Source organism: Colobus angolensis, unplaced genomic scaffold (genome assembly GCF_000951035.1).
Source record: "Colobus angolensis palliatus isolate OR3802 unplaced genomic scaffold, Cang.pa_1.0 Scaffold464, whole genome shotgun sequence".
NCBI lineage: Eukaryota > Metazoa > Chordata > Mammalia > Primates > Cercopithecidae > Colobus > Colobus angolensis.
Window position 1 is genome coordinate 261,469 of NW_012118088.1, and position 23,782 is coordinate 285,250.

The following is a 23,782-nucleotide window of genomic DNA, read 5'->3' on the forward strand; positions in this document are numbered from 1 at the left end:
TGGTCTCTGCTTGCCTTCTTCTACTCAGCTGCAATGAGTGATTTCTGAGTGTGGGAGAGACCAGAAGAGCCCATTCATTCATTCATTCATTCATTCATATTTTTAGTAAGAATTAGGTATAAACCAGGCACGTAGTAGGCGCATGAATCTGATTTCACCTTCACAACCGTATGTGAAATTGGTGGTCTTTTTTTTTTTTGAGGCGGAGTCTTGCTCTGTCACCAGGCTGGAGTGCAGTGGCCGGATCTCAGCTCACTGCAAGCTCCGCCTCCCGGGTTTACGCCATTCTCCTGCCTCAGCCTCCCGAGTACCTGGGACTACAGGCGCCTGCCACCTCGCCTGGCTAGTTTTTTTGTATTTTTTAGTAGAGACGGGGTTTCACTGTGTTAACTAGGATGGTATCGATCTCCTGACCTCGTGATCCACCCGTCTCGGCCTCCCAAAGTGCTGGGATTACAGGCTTGTGCCACCGCGCCTGGCCGAAATTGGCGGTCTTATTTCCATTCTAAGATTGGGGATATTTTAACACAGAAATTCATACAACCAAGCTGGAAATATCTGAGGCCGAATGACCAGCTAAGGGAGCTTGTAAACTGGCAGCACTTAGATGTATTTGGATGGCCTGTACAGAGCTGTTTAAAAAAATCCTATTTCACGACTCTGGACCAGTGAACCCAGGGCCACTGCTGGCTAGAGCTGAGTGTCCCTTGGCATCTGCCCTTCAGTTCAGCCCAGTCTCCCCATATCCCTTCCCTTCTGTGTCACACCAGCCTTGCATCACTCAGTCACAGGTCTAGCCTCTACGGGCATTTGCGTTTGTCACCGCTGTGTTAAGGTAGGTAGGATGAGTGAATGTTGTCTGTCCCACAGGGATACTGAGCTGAATTGTCCTGTGGAATGTGCCATTTCTATACCAATCTGGCCCTCCTCCTGCTGGCTGGAAAACCAAGTTCCTCTGCTTTAAGTTTCATTTGTGGATTGCATGGAATGGGCTGTGGGTATTGATTTGTTTGTGGAAAAAATGTGCACAATAGGGAAGTGTAAAATACATCATGGAAATGGAGTTATCCCTCCTGGCCGGAGTGTGGAGCAGTGGAGTGACAAGAGATGAGAGTCAAGTTAGACAATGAGTATACTGTGGGTGAATGCCAGGCTAAGCATTTGGAACTCTAACCTTTAGGCTACTGCTGTCCAATAAGACTTTCTATAGTGCTGGAAATTTCTTTTATCTGTGCTATCCAATGATGTTGTCTCCAGACGCATGTGGCATCAAGCACTTTAGAAGGAGCTGGCATTAATGAAGATTTTTATTGGCATTTTAGGTTTTATTTAATTAATTTACTTTTACATAACTCCATGTGGCTGGTAGCTACCACACTGGGCACTGCAGATTTAGGCAACAGCCAGTGGATATGTTGGAGCAGGGAAATAATATCAAAGCTGAATCTTCAGAAGGTGATTTTTCCAGGAGTGTACAGGCCACATGGGGTGGGCGGAAGTAGGTAGGGATAGTATTGACACTTCTTAACATATATTAGGCACTTCCTGTGTCCACACACTGTGCTGAGATAACTCACTTATTCCTCATAACAACTCTATGAGGAAAGTACTATCATTGTCCCTATTTTATAGACTAGTAAATGAGACACAGCAAAGACAATGGGCATATTCAGGGTCACACAGCTAATCAACAGTGGCACATGCTGTAGAATCCAGGCAGCTCAGCTGCAGAGCTTGTACCACACATCCCTCCATCCTGGAAGGAAATAAATGAACCTTCATTGAGAATATACCTTGTGCCGTCCCCTGGTGCTGTGCATCCACACGTGACATCTCATTTAGATTTTGTAGCACTCATGTGCCGTTGGTGGACTTAGATCCTTTGTGGTTATGGAAACTTAGGTTCATAGGGATGAGATACCAAGGCGACTGCAATCTCTGTGGACACCAGTTAAAGCTTTATTGTAAAATTCCATGCTTGTGGGGGAATCACAGGCTGTGGGAGTCAGGGGGGCATGTACAGGAAGATATGGCATGAAAGGTGTTGCGAAGGAAGAATCAGTGGGATTTAGCAACTGACTGAATGGCGGGGGTGAGGAAAGCGGGGGAGGCTTTCTCCTGGAACAGTGAGATGAATGACAAACACACATGTAACTGCACTGTGTGAGTTGAGGGTGTGGGCTCTAGAGGAAGACAAACTGGTTTCAAATACAAGTGTTAAAACGGACTAGCTGAACAACCTTGGGCAAATCACTTCTCTCCGAGCACCAGCGTCCCTGTTGATATAATGAGGACCCAAGACAGGAGGATTGCTTGAGGTCAGGAGTTTGAAACTAGCCTGGGCAACATAGTGAGATCCTGTCTCTAGAAAAAAACTTAAAAAATTAGCCAGGCATGGTGATGCATGCCTGTACTCCCCTCTGTTCAGGAGGCTAAGGCTAGAGGATCACTTGAGCCCAGGAGTTTGTGGCTGCAGTGAGCTGTGATTGCACCATTGCGCTCCAGCCTGGGCAACAGAGCAAGACTTTGTCTCTATAAAAGATATAATGAGAATCATAGCACCTTCCTCACAGGACTGTGATGAGGCTCAGGTTAAGCACAGGTATGAAAGCCCTTTGCAAACTCAGTAGCATGACCTACATAACCCTTTGAGTCACTCCTCTTAGTGCTAGTGAGACCAGCCATTGGGCAGACATGGTGACCGGAACTTTCTGTCTTTGATCATGGAAACAATTCAGAAAATTGCCTGGGGGAACCCCACTTCATCTTGGGCACTTGGCAGAGTTTAATGCGGATAAGCCTGTGGGTCAGCTTTGACCTAGGAGGAAAGAGGAGTTCTCCCAGCAGCTGTAGAGCAAAAGCTTCATGCCATTGGCTCCAACTCCAATGCCCTTTTCCACCAAGCAGTTTGCATGTGTTGTCTTATTTGAGCTGCACAACCTTATTTAAGTAGGTACTGTTATAAAATAAGGCTCAGAGAAGTGGAGACACTGAGCTAATGTCCTTCAGCTTATAGTTGGTAAAATGAGCATTCAAACCGAGGTCCACCTGTTTCCAGAAACTTAGCCTGTAATTCCTGTAGGTGATGGGCTTCTCATTTCTTTTCCCACCACAGATATCTGCAACTAGTGCTAGAATTTCTATCCCAGATTGACACGGATTTAAGGGCAAAGGTTGCTTCCTAAGAATGTCAGTTTTCCACTGTAGACCCCAGGAAGAATTGTGTATGAGAGGGGAATCAACTCCAAACAGAAAAAAATATATATATCTTTTGATGATTTAATTTAGTCCTCTTTGAAATGCAATGAGTAAATTTTAGTGGTTGGAGTAAACCACTAAAATTTGGGAGTTAGGGGTGAAATGCAGTGTGAAGCAGAGTTGAGATCTCAGTGCTTTTCCTGGAGCAGAAACCTCCAAGAGGGCCCCTGTCACCCGAGCTTTTGGCTACAGTCTACTCCTTCCATCTGGGATTAACCAGGCGTTTCTTATCCTTGCTGATCTAGTGTTTGTTATTGCTGCTGCAACAAATTACCACAAATTTCCTGATCTAAAATGGCACACATTTATGATCTTATACTTCTAGATGTCAACATTCTGAACAGCAGGTCTTCCGGGGCTGAAATCGAGATGTCAGCAGGGCTGCATTCCTTCTGGAGGCTCTAGGGGACAATCTGTTTCTTACCTTTTCTAGAGGCCAGCCACTTTCCTTGGCTTGCGTTCCCTTCCACAAATGGCATGACTCCAACCTCTGCTTCCGTCATCATGTCTTATCCTCTGACTCCGACTCTTTTCCCTCCCTCCTGTAAGGACCCTTGTGATCACACTGGGCTCATCCAGATATTGTAGTATAACCCCTTTTCTCAAGATGCTTAATTTAATCACATCTGCAAAGTCAATTTTGTTGTGTAAGTAATATATTCACATGTCCCAGGATTAGGACATGGATATCTGGTGGTGGTGGCAGGGGGTCGGGGGTCGGGGGTAGGAACATTATTCTGCCTGTACAGCTGGCAGGTGGCCTTTCTTGTTTTTCTTTTCTTTCCTTTTCTTTCTTTCTTTTTTTTTATTTTGAGTCAGGGTCTCCCTCTGTTGCCCAGGCTGGAGTGCAGTGGTACCAACACAGCTCACTGCAGCTTTGACTTCCCAGCCTCCTGGGTTCAAGCAATCCCCCCACCTCACATTCCCAAGTAGCTGGGACCACAGGTGCACACCACCACGCCTGGCTAATTTTTAAAAGTTTTTAGAGAAGGAGTCTTGCCATGTTGCCCAGTATGGTCTTGAACTCCTGGGCTCAAGCAATCCTCCTGCCTCGACCTCCCAAAGTGTTAGGATTAATAGGTGTGAGCCACTGCACTCGGCTGCAAGTGGCCTTTCTGATCTTGCCTGTAATAAGGGAGGGTGGGAAGTGGATAGAGCCTGAGACATCTTTTTCATTCTCTGCTGGAGCTGAGTAGCAATTTCCCCTTTTAAACAGGCCATGCGTGCAGTCCCCTGTCTGGCTTTCAGACATTTTCATTGCTCACCTGGCCCCTAAGCGTTTGAGTTTCAGACCCCATTGTGTAGTTCTAGTAAAACCTTGCTGTAGACTGGGGTCAGAGGGCTGCAGGCTTTCAACCTTTGTAGAGCAAGGAGTTACTGGATAAACTATGAAGTATCTGGAGATTCTGGGCTCTTAACTGGGTACCTGTTTGAAAGTAGGGTCTAGTACAGTTTTTCAGCAGCTCAGTAAATGTTGCCTCTTCTTTAAAAAATAACAAAAAACAAAAACTGGTCTTACTCTGAATTTGCCAAATAGAAATGAGGGGGTGTTTATTTGTGCCACAAAAGGATTTGATTTCTTTAAATAGGCAGCCCTACTATTTTCTTCTAAGTGTTTTAGTTAATGGGAAATTAGATTTGCACAACTTTTCAGAAACACACTGTGTAAAGGAATTACCTGCACCAGAAACCCATCAGGTTTTTCAAAGTCTGTTCTCAGCTTCTCTGCAGATCATGCTGGGGTTTACTTGGCTTATTGATTCTGCCTCACTGGGGATGGACTATTCATTTCTGTGGGTAATTGGAAGGCTACCTAAAGTGACCTTGTCAGTGGTTGGATTGACAAATATTCATGCTGCTGGAATGTTGGGGGATCAGCCAGGAGCTACATCTACCATTAAGTTGATTATATTTTCTCCTTTTTCTATGACTGATAATATTCATTTTTTGGTTCATTCATTCACCAAACATTTATTTACTGAATATCAGTTTTGTACTAGGAATTGTGGTAGACACTAGGAGACAAGAGATGAGCTATCTTTACCCCTTCTGTCTCCAAAGGGGATAAAGATGAATAAGATAATAACTGATTTTTTTTTTTTTTTTGAGACAGTCTTGCTCTGTCACCCAGGCTGGAGTGCAGTGGCGTGATCTCGGCTCATTGCAGCCTCCGCCTCCCAGGTTCCAGTGATTCTCCTGCCTCGGTCTCCTGGGTAGCTGGAATTACAGGGGCCCGCCACCACACCTAGCTAATTTTTGTATTTTTTTTAAGAGAATAACTGATATTTTGGATGTTTGGAAGAAAGGTTGTAGAATAAAGCAGCTACTTGAAAATGGGGGAAAGTACTTTCCTAAATAGTTCTGGGTTAAAGAATAAATTAAAACTATACTAATAGACCTCTTAGAAACTTGATACGATGATGGGACTAAATATAAAACATAGGATACAGCCAAAACTGTACTTAAAAGAAAAGTTTTCAGCCATAACATCTTTAAATGTTTAATGAAGAGGAATGAGAATAAATTAATTGAGGAGTCAATTCAAGAAGCTTTAAAAAGAACAGTGGATACTATTAACTGACATTTGTAGAATAGTCATGATATGGTTGGCATGGTTCTGAGCATGGAATAATTCATTTAGTTCAGACAACACCACTGTGATGTGGGTCCTGTTTTCGCCGTCATATTCCAGAGAGGAAACCGAAGTACAGGAAGATGAGGTGGTGTACCTAGTGTTAGAGTTTGCAAATGATAGACACGGGATGTACACCTGGCCATCAGACTCCAGAATTCACATTCGCAACCAGCAAGGAATACAAATACAAGTAAGCAATACAATCACAGGCACATAGAACAAAAAAGTTAAAGTACCAATTAATAAAGAAGAATAAAACCAGATAGAGTTGATAAATATAATCATAATCTGCTTCTTTAACGTCATAGAATGATAAAAATAGGCAAGAAAGAACACAAACTTCTGGAAAAAAAATGAGAGACTACCTAACAATACAATATGAAGAAAGAAAGAGAAAAGGTGTAATATCATAACAGATAAGATGCTACAATTTAAACACGTTGAGAAGAACACTGTGGATAATTTCCAAGGAAAATATAAATTCCAAAAGTTAGTTTGAGTAGAGGTGGAAAACTTTCCTGTGTGGTTCAAGTGTAGAGAGGGAGAGGGAGGTGAAGCTGGGGAAAGCTCAGGGATGGGGCGAGACTATGCTGTCATCCCTTTACTTTCCATGTTGAATAAAAGGGAAAGTTAAACATGGAAATATGACAAAGGGAAAAGAGAGAATAATAAAAGTATTATTTGGGGTAATATGGTTTTCTATCTGGAAAACTCAAAGGAAGCAACTAAAACCCCACGAAAGCTATTTGAGTTTTTTTAAAAAATGCTTTAAAATAAATATGCTAAAAATCTATTGCTTTCCTATTGTTTTTATTTGTTTGTTTTTTTTGTGTTTTGAGATGGAGTCTCACTCTGTTGCCCAGGCTCAAGTGCAGTGGCATGATCTTGGCTCACTTCAACCTCCACCTCCCAGGTTCAAGCACTCTCCTGCCTCAGCCTTCCGAGTAGCTGGGACTGCTACAGGAACCTACCACCACGTCCAGCTAATTTTTGTATTTTAAGTAGAGACGGGGTTTCACCATGTTGGCCAGGCTGGTCTTGAACTCCTGGCCTCAAGTGATCTGCCTGCCTCATCCTCCGAAAGTGCTGGGATTACAGGCGTGAGCCACTGCGCACAGCTATTTGCTTTCCTATTTTTAAACAATGACCAGTTGGGAAACAAAATGAAAACGTGTCAAATTTATAATAGCATACAAAAGATTCCCTTAGACGATACTAAAGGGAAAATGTGTAGGACTTGTATGGAAAAAATAGGAGTTCAACAAGGGGACAATCATTTCCTGATGGAAAGACTCATTGTTGTCAAGGCGTCAATTATCTTGAATTTAATTTCTAAATTTAGCACAATTTCAATCAAAGTCCCAATCATTTTTTGGAGGCTGGGGGTTAACTGAATACAATCCCAATAAAAATTCCGTTGGTATTTTTAAAATCTTGATAAACTGATTCTAAAGTTTACTTGGAAGAATAAATATGCAGTGATAGCCAAGAAAATGTTGAAAATAAGGATAATGAGGGAGGACTTGCCCTGCCAAGATATAACATATTACAGAGCTACTATAATTAAAGCCCATATTGCTATACTAGAAGACAGATCAGTGGCACAGAATACAAGGCGCAAAGACAGACCCCAGTGTATATAATTATTAAACATATAATAAAGTTGGCATTTGAAATCAGTGGGGAAGGGATGAATTATTCAATAAAGGCTGCTGGGACAATTGGTTACCTCTTTGGGAAAAAATGGCAAATTGGATTCCCATTTCACATCAGATTCCAAGAAATTACACATGGATCACAGAGTTTAAAGTGGAAATGATGCCATATAAAAGTACAAAAAAACTCCAAAGAGAAATATTTATATGACCTTGGAGCACGAAGAAGGCTGTTTGAGGTGTACTGGGACTATCTTCCTTTGTCCAGTTTTCCCTTTTAGTGGTTTAAAAGGAATACATAGTAGTTTTTATATTTTTATTTATGTACTTACTTTTGAAATAGGGTCTCATTATGCCACCCAGGCTGGAGTGCAGTGGTGCAGTCATGGCTCACTGCAGCCCCAACTTCCTGGGCTCAAGCGATCCTCCCACCTCAGCCTCCGGAGTAGCTGGACTACAGGCATGCACCACCATGTCTGGCTAATCTTTTACTTTTTGTAGGGATGGGGTCTCACTATGTTGCGCAGGTTGGTCTCAAACTCCAGGCCTCAAGTGATCCTCCTGCCTTGACGTCCCAAAGTGCTGGGATTACAGACGTGAGCCACCACACCCAGTTCCTATTCTTATTTTTAATCCTTAATTGTTAACACGTATATTTAAACTTATAATGCCCTATATGCAATTTCCCAATATCTATAATATTTTGAGGAATATAAGACTCAGCACATTTTAATCTTGTAACCCTCCTGCAACTCCCATTTCTTATGACTTGGGTTTTCTCTACTGCTCTATCTCTTCCTCTATTGAAAACTTTACATATTACAGAAAAAATTAAACATATAAAAGTAACAGATTAGTATAATGCATCCTCATGTGTGCATCACCCAGTTCAATAATGACCCATCATGATTGATTTCTTTTTCATCTGTAATCCTCCCCTTTCTATCCCCACCTTAGCATACTGAATTATTTTAAATTATTTTATTCATAAAGATTTTAATGTATCCTCAAAGATAAGGATTCTGTAACCAAAAAAAGACCATTATCACACTAAATATTTTTAATTCCCTAATGTCGGTAACAATAATTCCTTAATGTCATCAGAAAGTAAGTATATCCATTTCCCTGATTGCCTTATCATTTTTTAAAACTATTGGTTTTTTTCCAATTAGAATCCAAACAAGGTCCACATGTTAAATTTAGTTGATACGGGTTGATAGGTGCAGCAAACCACCATGGCACATGTATACCTATGTAACAAACCTGAACGTTCTGCACGTGTATCCCAGAACTTATAAAATAAAAAAATTAGTTGATATGTTTCTTGAAATATATGTTTCTCCTCTTATTTTCTCCCCACTTGCCGTCCCCTTTTATCGTTTATTTGTTGGAGACACCATATTGGTTGCCTTTTTTTTCTACATTCTGGGTATTTGTAGGGGGTGGTGGTTGCTGATCGCATCCCTGTGGTGTCATTTAATATGTTCCTCTGTGACTTGTATTTTCTGTAAATCTGTAGTTGCATCAAGAGACTTGAACCAGTCATGTTTGATTATTTGACAAGTGTGCTTCATAGGTAGTGAAGTGAGCTTTCCTCTGTAGGCAAGTGGTATCTTTTTGTGACCTTAGCAACCATAGATGATTGTCACCCAGACTCATTGTGTCACTATGAATGGCCTTGAGGTTTCCTGTTCTGTTTTCATTTACTAAGTATGCACTTTAGAGAGGCTCTGAGCTGGTCCCTGAAGCATGGCACTCGTCCTCCAGAAACCCACAGTCTTGAGGTTGTAAAAGAAGATTTGAACACCAAGACTGCAAAAGATGATTTGAACAACAACAAAAAAAACAGCTTTATTTTGTATACATTCTTTCATTGTACCTCCGCCAGAGTGATATAACCTCCAAATAGGGGAGCCATAGCCTAGATGCATTAAATTCACACCAATTCAAATACGTGTGTATATGTATTTGCTTGCAAACTACTGAAGCGACAATGTAAACGTTGCTGCCTATTTTCCCACTCTTCTATTAGATTGACATTGCTTTTGGTGAGACGGGGCGTGAGTCCACCATCCTGTTCCCTCTGTTTCCGCATGACCCTCATCGTATGAACACCTCTCTTAAGTGTGATTCTACGATTTAGAGATACATATTTCTTATGCATTATGCACCTAAACACAAGCCAACTACTTCATCTGGCACCTGATCCAAGAAACAACATTCTGTTCCAAAATCAATAGAAGACCAGGCACTTTAAGGGATCTTCAAGAGAGTGTAATTTTGAGCATATGGAATCTTTCTAACCCTAGCTAACTTTAGAAGTTTAACTCCTATGCAAGATGAAACATCTATGTACCCAAGAGTTTGACTTCAGCAAAGGACAAGCTGAAGAAGCTGACATTATTGTTTATTTTGGCATAAAGGCTTTACTTGTTGGTGATGTTCAAGTTTAATGATCTCTTCTTTCCTTTCTTTCTCTTCCTCCTCTCCGCTTTCCTTCTTCGCTTCCTCCCACCCTGATTTTCTCTTTTGCAGTTTGCTGCTTTGTGGTGCACAAGCGGTGCCATGAATTTGTCACATTCTCCTGCCCTGGCGCTGACAAGGGTCCAGCCTCTGATGTAAGTAATGAGCAGCGATCACTTTTCTCTGTCCACAGTCAATACTGCCTTGTGGTTAAATGTGAGCGAGCATTCTTAGACGAGTAAGTGCAGAAGATCTCACTCTAAGGCATGTGGTGGTCCCTATAGCTTTTGAGACAGTTTTACTTTTAGTGGAAAACAAAACGAAACAAAACATTTTGAGAGAGGGTGTGGCTGGATAGGAGGCCAGCTAGTTGGTCTACTATGAGTTTGCTAATGTCTTTACTTTGAAAGCTGGAGCACGGAGGGTGATAGGCAGGGGCCTACTTGGTAGTGTGGCTGCAAAAAGGTAATTTTGGTGGTACCTTAGAGTGCATGTTATAGCACTTTGTTAGGGTGTTCTTTATTATTATTATTATTATTATTATTATTATTTTGAGACAGAGTCTCGCTCTATCTCCCAGGCTGGAGTGCAGTGGTGCGATCTCGGCTCACTGCAAGTTCCGCCTCCTGAGTTCTTGCCATTCTCCTGCCTCAGCCTCCCAAGTAGCTGGGACTACAGGCACCTGCCACCATGCCCAGCTAATTTTTTTTTTGTATTTTTAGTAGAGACAGGGTTTCACCATGTTAGCTAGGATGGTCTCAATCTGCTGACCTTGTGATCTGTCCGCCTCGGCTTCCCAAAGTGCTGAGATTACAGGAGTGAGTCACCGTGCCCAGCCTATTATTATTATTTTTTAAGAGACAAAGTCTCTCCATGTTGCCCAGGCTGGTCTCGAATTCCTGGGCTCAAGCAGTCCTCCCGCCTTGGCCTCCCAAAGTGTTGTGATTCCAGGCTTGAACCACTGCACCCTGCTTGTTAAGGTGTTCTTAATATCAGGGACCAAGAATGAGGAGGAAATGAATTTATCCTGCTACTGTGAATCTCAAAATATGACTACTGCTAGTGGGACAAGAGATGCTCGTAGGTAAAATGTGCAAAAAATTCATGTTTTAATCATTATAAATGTATTTTACTGTGGATTGGGAAAAACGTATCTAGTAATGGTTTTGCACTTATGATAAGGATATAGAATTTCCTACCTAAGTAAAGGTATTTAGGTTAAACAAAAGATAAATTGATTTGAGGACAATATTAAGTGAATGACAGTAAGGGTGATAAAAGGATATGGCAAAAGTTTTGGTACAAATGTGTTTTAAGTTTAGGATACATTGTTGATTGGCCTACCCAGCAGCCATTCACAGACTTCATCCTTCTGGCAGAGGCTACCTCTCGTGCTGGAAGCTGAAAATGCTTGATACTTCCTTTCCCCGGCTCTCCTGTAGCTGCTGAATGAGAATGTGACCCAATCCTGCTAATGGAAACTGAGGGGAAGACCTGGGAAAGAGCCTAGGAAAGATTTTTCCTTTCTGATAAGAGAGAAACATCCCTTCCCTTATCCTCTTGGGCATTTTTGTGCAAGGATATATGCTTGGAGTTGTGGCAGCCCCTTTGGGTCAATGAGGGACATATTGCCGACATCCTGAGCATGACAGAGTGGAAGATTTAAAAGAAGCATGGGTCCGTGATGATGCTGATGAGCTGCTGAGACCACTCACAGTCCTTTTATCCCCAAGCTGGGTAGATGGGATAAGAAGCTTTTTTTTTTTTTTTGGCAAAATCTTATTGTTTGAGGCCTTCTTTTTTATTTTTGTCTTTTTCTCTTTTGAGATAGAGTCTTGCTGTGTTGCCCAGGCCAGAGTGTGGTGGCATGATCGTGTCTCTCTCACTGCAGCTTAACCTCCCTGGCTCAAGCAACCTTCCACTTCAGCCTCCCAAGTAGCTGGATCTACAACTGGATGCCACCACACCTGGCTAATTTTTTATTTCTTTGTAAAGATAGGTTTTCCCTATGTTGCCCAGGCTGGTCTCGAATTCCTGGGCTGAAGCCCTCCTCCTACCTTGGCCTCCCAAAGTGCTAGAATTACAGGCATGAGTCACCGTGCCTGACCCTGGGGGCATTCTTTTACATGCACCTGAAACTGTCCTAGCTGAGAAGGCTTTCCACCATTCACAGTCTTTCATTGCCCAATAATGAACTGCATTCAGCATACCCCAATGCAGCCATCACCCCTAGTTCTCTTACTTTGTTCCTGCTTTGATTCCTCTTCCTGAAATTTCTCCCATTGGCTTTGTCTCTATCACTGGTCCTGTTACCCACTTAGACTTGACAGCTGACAGCTTGCCCAAAGTGAGTAGTCACTATCTTCTGCCATTGAATTTCTTTAGCTCCTGCTGGTCTTCTGCAAATGGTCATCTGCCAATTTGCTGCAAACTGGGGTGGGAGTTGTGTGTGTGTGTGTGTGTGTGTGTGTGGGTGGGTGGAGTGGGGGAGGGGGGCATATCTGTTGCCATAGCAACACAAAGATGCTGGAGCATATGTTGGATATTCTTTGCTTGGAAAATGTGGTAATTGAGGTTAAGAACTCCAAGAAACATGGAACAACCAAAGTCCTTGAAAATCTGTTTGCAAAGACAAAGTTTGAGACTGTTTGTCATCTTCTGTCAGATCCTATGCCCTAGCCCTTGTAGTGCAATTTCTTCTCTCCTCCCTAGCAAAACAGGCAGGTAAGTCTGGGGAGACTGCCTGACTCCAGTATGCAGCTCTGAGTGTTCATGCAGACTGAAACTTGATACTCAACTTGCAGCCAAGAAGATGGTGTTTCCAATATTCTATCTATCTGGTGAATGTTTCTGTTGCCTAAGACAGAAACTCAGCTCAAATTGACTTACATGAAAAGGAAAATTTTTGGTCCTTGAAATTGAAAAGGCTTAAGGGTTGACCTGGCTTCAGGCACAGTGAATCAAAGTTCTAAATAATGTCCTCCAGAACTTGTTTCTCCCTTTTTTGGCTTAGCATTTGTCTGTTTTGATTTTGTTTTCAGGAAGGCTTGTCTCCTATGCGAGCATGGTGGCTGCAACACCTTTAATCTTGTGTCTTATCAGTGCTGCAGTGCAGTAACAAGAGCTAAAGTCTCATTAGACCATGAATCATATATTGCCAGAGAATGGGTTATGCTGATTGGCCAGGCCTGGGTATATGCTGCTGTGGTGTGAATGTTTTATTTCTCGAAACTTATATCCTGAAATCCTAACACCCAAGGTGTGGTGTTAGAAGGTGGGCCCCTTGGGAGGTGGTCAGTTCATGGGGGAAGAGTCCTCATAAATGAGATAGTGCCCCTATAAAAAAAGACCCCAGAGATATCCCTCACCTCTTCTACCATGTGAGGTTGCAACAAGAAGACAGTTGTCTACAAGAAAGTGAGCTCTCACCAGAGACTGAATCTTCCAGTGCCTTGATGTTGTACTTTCCAGCCTCCAGAACTGTGAGGAATAAATTTATCATTTGAAAACCACTCAGATTTTGGTATTTTGTTATAGCAGCCAGAAGGGACTAGGACAGAAAAATTTTGGCGCTAAGAGTGTATAGAGGAACAAAATTTTAAGGATGGGTTTTCTGAATTGGTTTTGGGGATTTGGCAATTGGCTGCCGAGTCTGATTAGATTTAAGAATGCTAATTACCCTATTTCTAGTAGTAAAGAGAGCATAGATCATCCACAGCATAGTCTGTTTGTAGAGATACACAAATTATCTGCATTGGATACTCCTAATCAACCATTTATAAGAAGCAAGGAACCAAGTGATTCCATATATGATACCCAAACACTTTTGGAAAACTAAGGCATATAATGACTTGCTTCTAATGTCTCCGGACAAAGTGAAGAAAGAAAAAGATGAGCTTAGGGATTTGAATTCCCAGCTCAAAGTGTTTCATAAACGATCTAAGAGCTTCTAGGTGTGACCTGAAGGAGAGCCTTCTAGCCTGTAGTTGCAGGGCTGAAATTTCTGAAAATTAAATGCACAACTTCATCCTGCAATTGGCTGAATTACAATGAAAATTGAACTCCCCACTGCACAGGGTGTCTGCTGTAAAAGCAAGGGCAAGGACATAGATCAGAAAAGAATGGGATCCTGTGAGGGGAAGACTCTGATGAAGACCCTGATGAAGCTGGGGACATTGAGCCCCTAAATTCTGACGAGTTTTTTTTACCAGTGGAATTGGCCTCCTTACCTCCAGCAAAAGTGCCATCCCCACTCAGGGTGGCATTGGCCTTTCCACCTTGTCTAAGGGAACTCACCCTGCATTGCCCTAGGAAATAGTAATGGGTTTCTCTGAGGCAGTTCCCATGCCAGACAATGCTGATTCTTCTCAACACCCAATCCCACCACCCCTTCAAGTCCTAGCGGGCTCTTACAAGTGAGATGCACAGTGTGACCCGTGGGGAGGTATGCTATACCCCAAAAGAACTATTTGAGTTTTCTAATTTATACAAGCAGAACCATAGGGACTATGCATAGGAATGGATATTAAGGGGGTAGGATATTAAGGTGGAAGTAACATAAATTTGGATCAGACTGAATTTACTGATAAAAGTTCACTAAGCAGAGATTCTGAATGTAATGTTCCAGCTTAAGGAGTTAGGAAGGGCTCTAACAGTTTAGCTGGTTGGCTGAAACATGGATTAAAAGATGGCCTATCCAGAGTGAGTTGGAGATGCCTGACCTCCCCTGGTTTAATGTAGAGGAAAGGATTCAAAGGCTTAGGGAGATTAGAATGCTAGAGTGGATTTGTCATTTAATACCTGCTCACCCATGCTGGGAAGGTCAGACATACCTTTAAGAAAGGTATGTCTTTCTCAATACTTTGAGAAATAAATTTGTGAGGGGAGCCCTAGCATTCTTTAAGAACTCTGTGATCCCTCTTCTCTATAGACCAAACCTTACAGTGGGAACCACAGCCACTTAATTGGAAAACTTAAATGCAATGGGAATAATTGGTTCCTGGAGTATCAGGGGCCATTTGGTGGCACTCAACTGTTAAAGGCAAGGTGGGTGCGGTTACCTTAATGGACCGCAGAGTTAAAACAACAATCAGAATAGCCTGACTCATGCAGACCTATGGCACTGCTTAATCATGGTGTTCCTGGAAGTGAAGTAGGTGGGAAGCCTACTAAATTCTTACTTGATCTGTATAAGCAGAAACATTCTAGGTGAAGTGAACAGAAGTCTAACTTGAATCCTAAAAATAGAGAATCATAGCCCCTCAATCCATTCCCAGACTGGAGCCAGTTTATAGACCCAGAACCCTTTGAATGAAGGGGAGGCAAACTTTCCTTGAGGAAGTGATTATACTACTAAAAGTTTATCCTGTTAATCTTTCTCCCAGCCTTCCCCAAAGGAACCTACTGCTTTTTATCAGGGTAACTGTGCACTTGAGAAAAGGAAATGATCAGACCTTTTGGGGACTACTGAACACTAGCTCTGAACTGACACTGATTGTAGGAGACCTAAAATGTCAATGTGGCCCTCCGGTCAGAACAGGGGCTTATGGTGGTCAGGTGATCAATAGAATTTTAGCTCAGGTCTGTCTTACAGTGGATCCAATGGATCCCCAAACCCATCCCGCAGTTATTTCCCCAGTTCCAGAATGGATAATTAGAACAGACATACTTAGCAATTGGCATAATCCCCACACTGGTTCTCTGACCTGTAGAGTGAGGCCTACTATGATGGTTGAAGCCAAGAGGAAGTCATTAGAATTGCCCCAACCTAGGAAAACAGCCAACCAAGAGCAATACTACATCCTTAGAGGGATAGCAGAGATCAGTGCCATCATCAGTGACTTGGAAGATGCAGAGGTAGTGATTCCCACCGTATCCCTCATTCAGCTCTCTTATTTGGCTTCTGCAGAAGACAGATGAATCTGGAAGAATGACAGTGGATAATCATAAGCTTTACCAAGTGATCACTCCAAGTGTAGCTGCTGTATCAAATGTGGTTTCATTGGTTGAGCAAATTAATACATCCTCAGGTAGCTAGTATGTAGCTGTTGATTTATCAAATGCCCTTTTCTCCATCTCTGTCCATAAGACCCACCAGAGCAGTTTATTTCAGCTGGTAAGGCTAGCAATACACCTTCACAGTTCTACTTCAAGGGTATATCAACTCTTCAGTCCTATGTTATAATTTAGTTTGCAGGGATCTTGATCATTTTTTCCTTCCACAAGCTATGACAATGGTCCTTTACATTGATGACATTATGCTGATTTGTCCTAGTGAATGAGAAGTAGCAACTACTCTAGACATTGGTAAAACATTTGTGTGTTAGAGGATGGGAAATCAACTAAAATTTAGGGACCTTCTTCCTTAGTGAAATTTCTAGCGGTCAGTGGTGTGTGGCGTGTTGAGATACCCCTTCTAACATGAAGGATAAGTTGTCGCATCTGGGCCCTTCTACATCCAAGAAAGAGACAGATGGCCTTCTGGGCCTACTTGGATTTTGGAGGCAACACATTCCTCATTTGAGTGTGTTATGCTGGCCTATTTACAAAGGGGCCCCAAGAGCTTCTGATTTTCAGTAGGGCCCAGAACAGTAGAAGGCTCTGCAACAGGTCCAGACTGCTGTGTAAGCCGCTTTGCCACTTGGGCCATATGACCCAGCAAATCCAGTGGTGGTTGGTCAGTGGCAGAGAGGGATGCTGTGTGGGGCCTTTGGCAAGCCTCTATAGGTGAATTGCAGCACAAACATTTAAGATTTTGAAATATGGTCCTGCCATAATCTGCAGATGACTAGTTTCCTATTAAGAGACAGCTCTTGGCCTGCTACTGGGCCTTCGTGGAAACTGACCGTTTGACCATGGGCCACTAAATTGCCATGTGACCTGAATTGCTCATCATGAACTAGGTCTTATCTAAACCACCGAGCTATAAAGTTGGGCATGCACAGCAGCACTTCATCATCAAATGGAGGTGGTATGTATGTGATCAAGCCTAAGCAGGCTCTAAAGGCACAAGTACAATACATGAAGAAATGGCTCGGATGCCCATGCTCCCCACTCTTGCTACCCTGCCTTCTCTCTCCCAACTTGCACCTTTGGGCTCATGAGGAGTTAGTTCCCTATGATCAGTTGACAGAGGAAGAGAAGACTAGGGCCCATTTTACGGATGTTTCTGCATGGTGTGCAGACAGCACCCAGAAGTGGACAGCTACAGCACTGTAGTCCCTTCAGGACATCCCTGAGGGACAATAGTGAAGGGAAATCTTCCCAGTGGGCAGAATTTCGGGCGGTGCACCTGGTTGTGCCCTTTGCTTGGGAGGAGAAGTGGCCATACATGTGACTATATCCTGATTCATGGGCTGTAGCCAATTATTTTACTGGATGGGCAGGGACTTGGACGGAATATGATTGAAAAAATTGGTGACAAAAAAGTGTAGAGATGAGGTGTGTGGATAGACATCTCTGAGTGGGCAATAAACATGAAAATATTTGTGTCCCAGGTGAATGCTTACCAAAGGGTGACCTCAGCAGTGGAGGATTTTAATAATTGACTGGATAGAATGACCCGTTATTTGGATACCAGGGAGCCTCTTTCCCCAGACACCCTGTTATCACCCGATGGGCTCATGAACAAAGTGGCCATGGTGGCAGGGATGGAGGTTATGCATGGGCTCAGCAGCATAGACTTCCACTCACCAACGCTGACCTGGCTACGGCCACCACTGAGTGCTCAATCTGCCAGCAGCAGAGACCAACACTGAGTTCCTGATATGGCACCATGCCTAGAGGTCGTCAGCCAGCTACCTGGCAGCAGGTTGATTACATTGGACCGCTTCCATTATGGAAGAGACAGCATTTTATCCTTATGGAAATAGACATGCTGGGTACAGATTTGCCTTCCCTGCATACAGTGCTTCTACTGAAACTGCCATTCAAGGACCTAAAGCACGCTTTATTCACTGTTATGAAATTCCACACCGCATTGTGTCTGATGAAAGAAATCACTTCAAAGCCAAAGAGGTGGGCAATGAACTCACACTCATGGAATTCACTGGTCTTACCATGTTCCCCATCATTCTGAAGCAGATGGCTTGATAGAATGGTGGAATGACCTTTTGAAGACTCAGTTATGTTGCCAGCTAGGTAGCAACACCTTGCAGGACTGGGCAAGATTCTCCAGAAGGCTGTATATGCTCTGCATCAGCATCTAGTATTTGGTGCTTTTTCTCTGATAGCCAGAAATTTATGGATCTGGGAATCAAGGAAGTAGAATGGGAGTGGTACCATTCATTACCCCTACTAATTTTACCACCGGCAAAACTTTTGCTTTCTTTTCCCATGACTTTATCTCTCCCAGCATGGAGGTCTTAGTTCCAGAGGGAGGAATACTTCCAGCAAGAGACCGAACAATGATTCTATTGATAGTTAAGACTACCACCCAGCCACTTTGGGGTTCTCATGCCTCTGAATTAACAGGCCAAGAAAGAAGTTATGAAGTTGGCGGGGGTGATTGATTTGGACTACTAAGGGGAAATTGGACACTACTCTACAATGGAGAAAGGGAAAAATGTGTCTGAATACAGGAGATCTCTAAAGGCATCTCTTAGTATTACCATGACCTATCATTAAGATCAATGAAAAACTACAACAACTCAATACAGGCAAAACTATGAATGGCCCAGACCCTTTAAGAATGAAGGTTTGGGTCACCCTGCCAGGTGAGGAACCACCACCAGCTGAGGTGCCCACTGAAGGTAAAGGGAATACAGAATAGGTAGCAGAAGAAAGTAGTTACAAACACCAGCTATGACCATGTGACCAGTTACAGAAACAAGGACTGTGATTGGCATGAGTACTTCCTCATTATTTTGTTATGGATATGTTTGTGTGTATATATACATATGGTAAGCAAATGTCTTTGTTTTCTTTGCTCTTTTAGTTCTTTATCATGTAACGTAAGATGTATTGACTTTATATCAGTATTTAAGTAATGTTAATTTTATATCTTAGTATTTAAGTTATAGGATACCAGGACAAGACATTACTCAAGGACTTCATCTCCTTTTCTGGGGAAGGGATTATTGCATTTTCAGTTGTACAAAGTCTAATTGTATCACATCAGGTGGAATTATGTCCTTGTTATTCTTTATTTGGAGGTTCTTTATTTAAGGAGGTGTTTATGGATGCCAAGTTGAGAAAGGTGGACTTGTGATGGTTAATTTTGCACATGCAGTTAACCTTGACTGGGCTAAGGGGTACCCAGATAGCTTGTAATACGTGATTTCTGGGCATGTCTGTGGGGTATTTTCAGGAGAAATTATCATTTGAATCAGTAGACTGAGTAGAAAAATTGCCTTCATTGACATAGTCAGGCATCATCTAATCTGTTGAGGACCCAAATAGAACAAAAAGCCAGAAGAGGGGTAAATTCACTCTCTCTTTTTGAGCTGGAACATTAATTTTTTCCCACCGTTGGGTGTTGGTGCTCCAGGTCCTCAGTCCTTCGTACCTGGGCCAGGACATACTCCTTTGGCACCTCTGGTTTTCAGGTCTTTGGGCTCAGATTTAGAACATTGGACTAAATTATACCCCTGGCTTTCTTGGTTCTCTGGCTTGCGGATGGAAGACTGTAGGACTTCTTGGCTTCCATAATTATGTACACCAATTCACGTTATTGGTTCTTTTTCTCTGGAGAACCCTGACTAATACACTATGTCTACACCTGTAGATGAGGGCCTGTGTGCCCATTCCATGGATTGAGAGTGAGGAAGAGGTAGTTTCTCTGAGGAAGGCTAGAGAAACAGTATTGTGTCCTGGTTAAAATCACAGATTAAGGAGCCATAATTCTAGGCTCAGATCTGTGTGACCTTGGACAAATTACTTAAATCCATTATGCCTTAGATTCCTCAGCTAAAAACTGAGTAAAATAATAGTTTCTACTTGATAGCATTATTTTGAGTATCAAATACATAGATATCTGTAAAAGCACTTAGGACAGTGTCTGGTGCATGGCAAGGGCTATATATGTGATGATGATGATGATGACGACAATGATAATGAATAACAGTCCACACATGCTGGGCAGCCAGCAAGGACAGGTGTCTTGTCAGACAGGCCAGGAAAGGGTGAGGAATGAGCAGGTTCTCTGTCTGCCACCTGGCAGTCCTTCCTAGAAGTGTGTAGACTCTGTAAGTGGCATGAGACCCCTCTCTGTATGAATGAAGGAGTGCAGCCATTCATTGCCTTGAGCGTGAGGAGAGCAGGAAGTACTCCCTGCAGCCAGCATGCATAGGATTTGGCAGCCTACCTGAAATGACTCTATCTCTGGATACGGTTCCAAAACGGTTGGTTGGCACCAAGGATGATGAATTGGTTCAGACACCTGAATTGGCTTGACTCAGTTCATTGACCTTTTCCTGCTCATGGTTGGAGGCATGATTAAAGACCTAGCCACACCTGCTTGCCCACCTGGCCAGACTCTCCTTCAGCTGCCCCTGATACTCATGCAGGTATGGAGGGGTGCCCTCTCCTTCTGCATGACCTTGGAGGAACTGGTGTGCAGCAAGTTCATGAAGCAGAAACACACAGGCGGTGACCTTGGACAAGGCTCCTTCCACGATAATGGATGTGCTTGGATGCCTCCTCTACCCTCTGCTCTTCCAAGCCCAGTCTGAACCAGGGAATATTATAGATATTAGTAGAGTTTTGTGTTGTTGGCATTATCCTACAGATATGTTCACATCATATCATATTGAGGCAATTTTATGAACCAGGCACTGTACCGTGAACCTAGCTACTGAGCCAACCATTCAATACTGATGAGAATGGACAACATTTATGGGCACTCACCATTGGAGGACCACAAAGTGTGGCAGAGTTCACGGATGATACTCCTGGTCATCCACAGTCATCCTCCTGGTTCTTGGTCTCACCAGGTAGGAAATCCTCAATTCATCTGTCTCTCATACCTCTTAGAGAGACCAGGTCTCTGGTACTGTCATAAGCATTACTTAGGGACATTATAGGTTACTCAGCACTTGGAATACTGACCACATACACAGCCTCCTGTGACGTCTTAGAACAAGGAACAGAGGAGTTGTCTCTGAGGGTTGGGACTACAGTGAGTCAAGTGAGGTACTTGCCCTGGGCACAGTTTGAGGGGTTCTTGTCCATATCTGGGGATAGCTGGTTGGTTGGCTGGTGGGTGGATGATCTAAGATGGCTCTTTTCACATGACTGGCAACGAGCAGGTTGTTGGCCTGTGTGCTTTGGCTCTCATCCATGTGGCCTCATCCTCCTTCCAATTGGCTAGCTCTGGCTTGTTCACATGGTTGTTTCCAGGCTCCATGAAGAGCAAGAGAGCATCCCCCAGTGCTTTTTAAGCCTTTGTATCACGTTTGTTAATGTCCCACTAAACAAAGCTAGTCTCCTGGCCAAGTCCAGATTCAAGTGGTAGAAAAATAGATTCCAGTGCCTCATTGGAGAGGAAGAATCTATGGTTAATCTATTGGAGATCCTGTTAACCCAAGAGGCCACAGCAGAACAGAACCCCTGGAGACCATCACACTGGACTTTATAAAAATCTGTGTGTTATAGTGTGATTCAGAGTCATAGATGGCCTCATCAAAAGAATGCACCTAATTTATTCCCTGCCTCAATCGCCAGTGGACTTAACCACCTCTAGCTACAACTGGTAAATGTGGCAGTTTATTGTATCATGTCAATGGTGGTTAAGTGTATGGACTCTGAAATCAGACATACCTGAATTTGAGTCCTGACTCTGCCCAGACACTCATTAGGAAAACTTGTGCATGTCGTTCGACTTCTCTATGCCCTAGTTTCCTTATATATAAAATAGGATGTTGGTACCAACCACATAGGTTTATAGTGATAATTTTAAAAATATTTAAAATGAGAAAGAGTTCATAAACAAAAGACAAATGAATTTCAAAGCCCTTACATGAAAGCGCTTGGTAAAGTGCATAGAAAGCCCTTGGTACATGTAACTAAGGCCATTTCCACTGCTCCACCTAGGTCCATAATCAAGAATATACTGATAATTCTCTACATTCTTCCACCCAGAGCATGCCCTTATGAGGTGATTACGGTTTCCATTTCCATTACTTCACACAAACCTCAAATTCTGTGATGCAATGCTAAGAAAAGAACTCACACTTTGAAGCCAGAAAACATTGGTGTCAAATTCCAAATGGTCTCTGCTATGTATTGCTCCAATGACCTTGAGAAAATAACTTTAAGTTCTGTGACTCTTAGTTTATATCTTTAAAATAGAGAAAATAATACCTAAATAAAGGGTTTTTGTTTGTTTGTTTGTTTGTTTTTTTGTAACTGTTCAATAGGAGACTGCTTGAACCACACCTAGAATAGTGTCTGGCACAAAGAAGGCACTCAATACATGGTGTTAAAATCATTATTAATGTCTGGAGGAGTCTCTCCTGCTCTATAAGGGATACAGGTTACCCTCTGACCTACCAAGAAATAATAGCTAATAATTATAGCTAACTTTATTGACCAGGGGCTCTGGGCAGGCGGTACAAAAGGACTCTTTGGTTTGTCTAAAGATACTTTTTTCAACATTTTATGGCTTTAGAAATAATTTCTTATCATTTATAGTCAAGGTACTGGGTAAAACCCACTGTTAGGTCCTGTGCTCTCCTAATTCCGTCACTAAATCAGGTCCATTAAAGATGGTGGACACTAATGTTACCTTATCCTTTTGCTCAAGTCTCACTTTGTGAAAAGATAGATGAAAAATCATAAACTTGTTAAATCTTGAAGATTTGATAAAACGGAAATGAAAGTATTAAATGTATATATACATTAAAGTGTATGTAAATAAGTGAGAACATATGTGAAAATCTGGTTGAAATGGATGATTTTCTCGTAAAATTGTCAGTTTGGCTCAAAAAAAAATTACAAACCAGAATAGGCAAATAACTAAGAAAGAAATGAAAATATTACTCAAGGACCTTTTCTTCTTCTAAAACCCCAGACAAATGGGTTTCATGGGTAAAATTTTTTAAACTTTAGAGCGATGAAGAATTTCTGTTCATTTAAAATTGTACCTGATTACAAAGAAGAAATAAGGCTTTACAGTTTTTTTTTTTTAAATGAAAGTGAGAGAAATCCAGCTCAAATTAGCGGTAGGAAAAAAGGGCCCATTGACTCCTGAGAAGGACGCCGGGAGTAGAATAAGAGCTTCAGGACCAAGGACCTCAAAGGTTGGAACTGAATCTCCAGTACTTGCAAGATGCTTCTCCATTTTCTGCTTTATTGGTTAGTTATTTTGCTGTGTAACAAACCATTCCAAAATTGAGTGGCTTGAAACATCAGTTATTTGTGGTTTCTCATGATTGTGTGGGTTACTTGGGTGATTCTTCTGACCTCGGTTTATTTGGGTGATCCCGGCTGGGCTCTGTCCTGGGGCTTGGTCAGCTAGTGGTTGGGCTGGTGCTGGATTACCTAGGACAGCCTTGCTAACATTGACTGAGGGCTGGCAGGCTGTTGATCCTGGCGTTTCATTTTTCCTCCATGCATCTTCTTTTCCTCCAGCAGGCTAGCTTAGTTTCAGGGTTCCAAGCATGGCAAGAGAGGGAAATCCCAAAGCACAGGGGTGTGTGTGTGTGTATATGTGTGTGTGAAATGGAGTCTCGTTCTGTTACCCCGGCTGGAGTGCAGTGGTGTGATCTCGGCTCACTGCAGCCCTCCCAGATACAAGCAATTCTCCTGCCTCAGTCTCCCAAGTAGCTGGGAT

At 42.6% G+C, this 23,782-nt stretch overlaps 1 protein-coding gene across 1 annotated transcript in view; it reads left to right on the forward strand.

Moving 5' to 3' along the window:
• PRKCB (protein kinase C, beta) overlaps positions 1–23,782 on the forward strand; it is a gene marked incomplete at its 5' end in the record, with an annotated part of 390,293 nt that overhangs the window by 141,993 nt on the left and 224,518 nt on the right. The window contains one exon of the mRNA XM_011958268.1: positions 10,084–10,166. Coding sequence (XP_011813658.1) covers positions 10,084–10,166 — 83 coding nt within the window. The remainder of the gene's footprint in view (positions 1–10,083; positions 10,167–23,782) is intronic.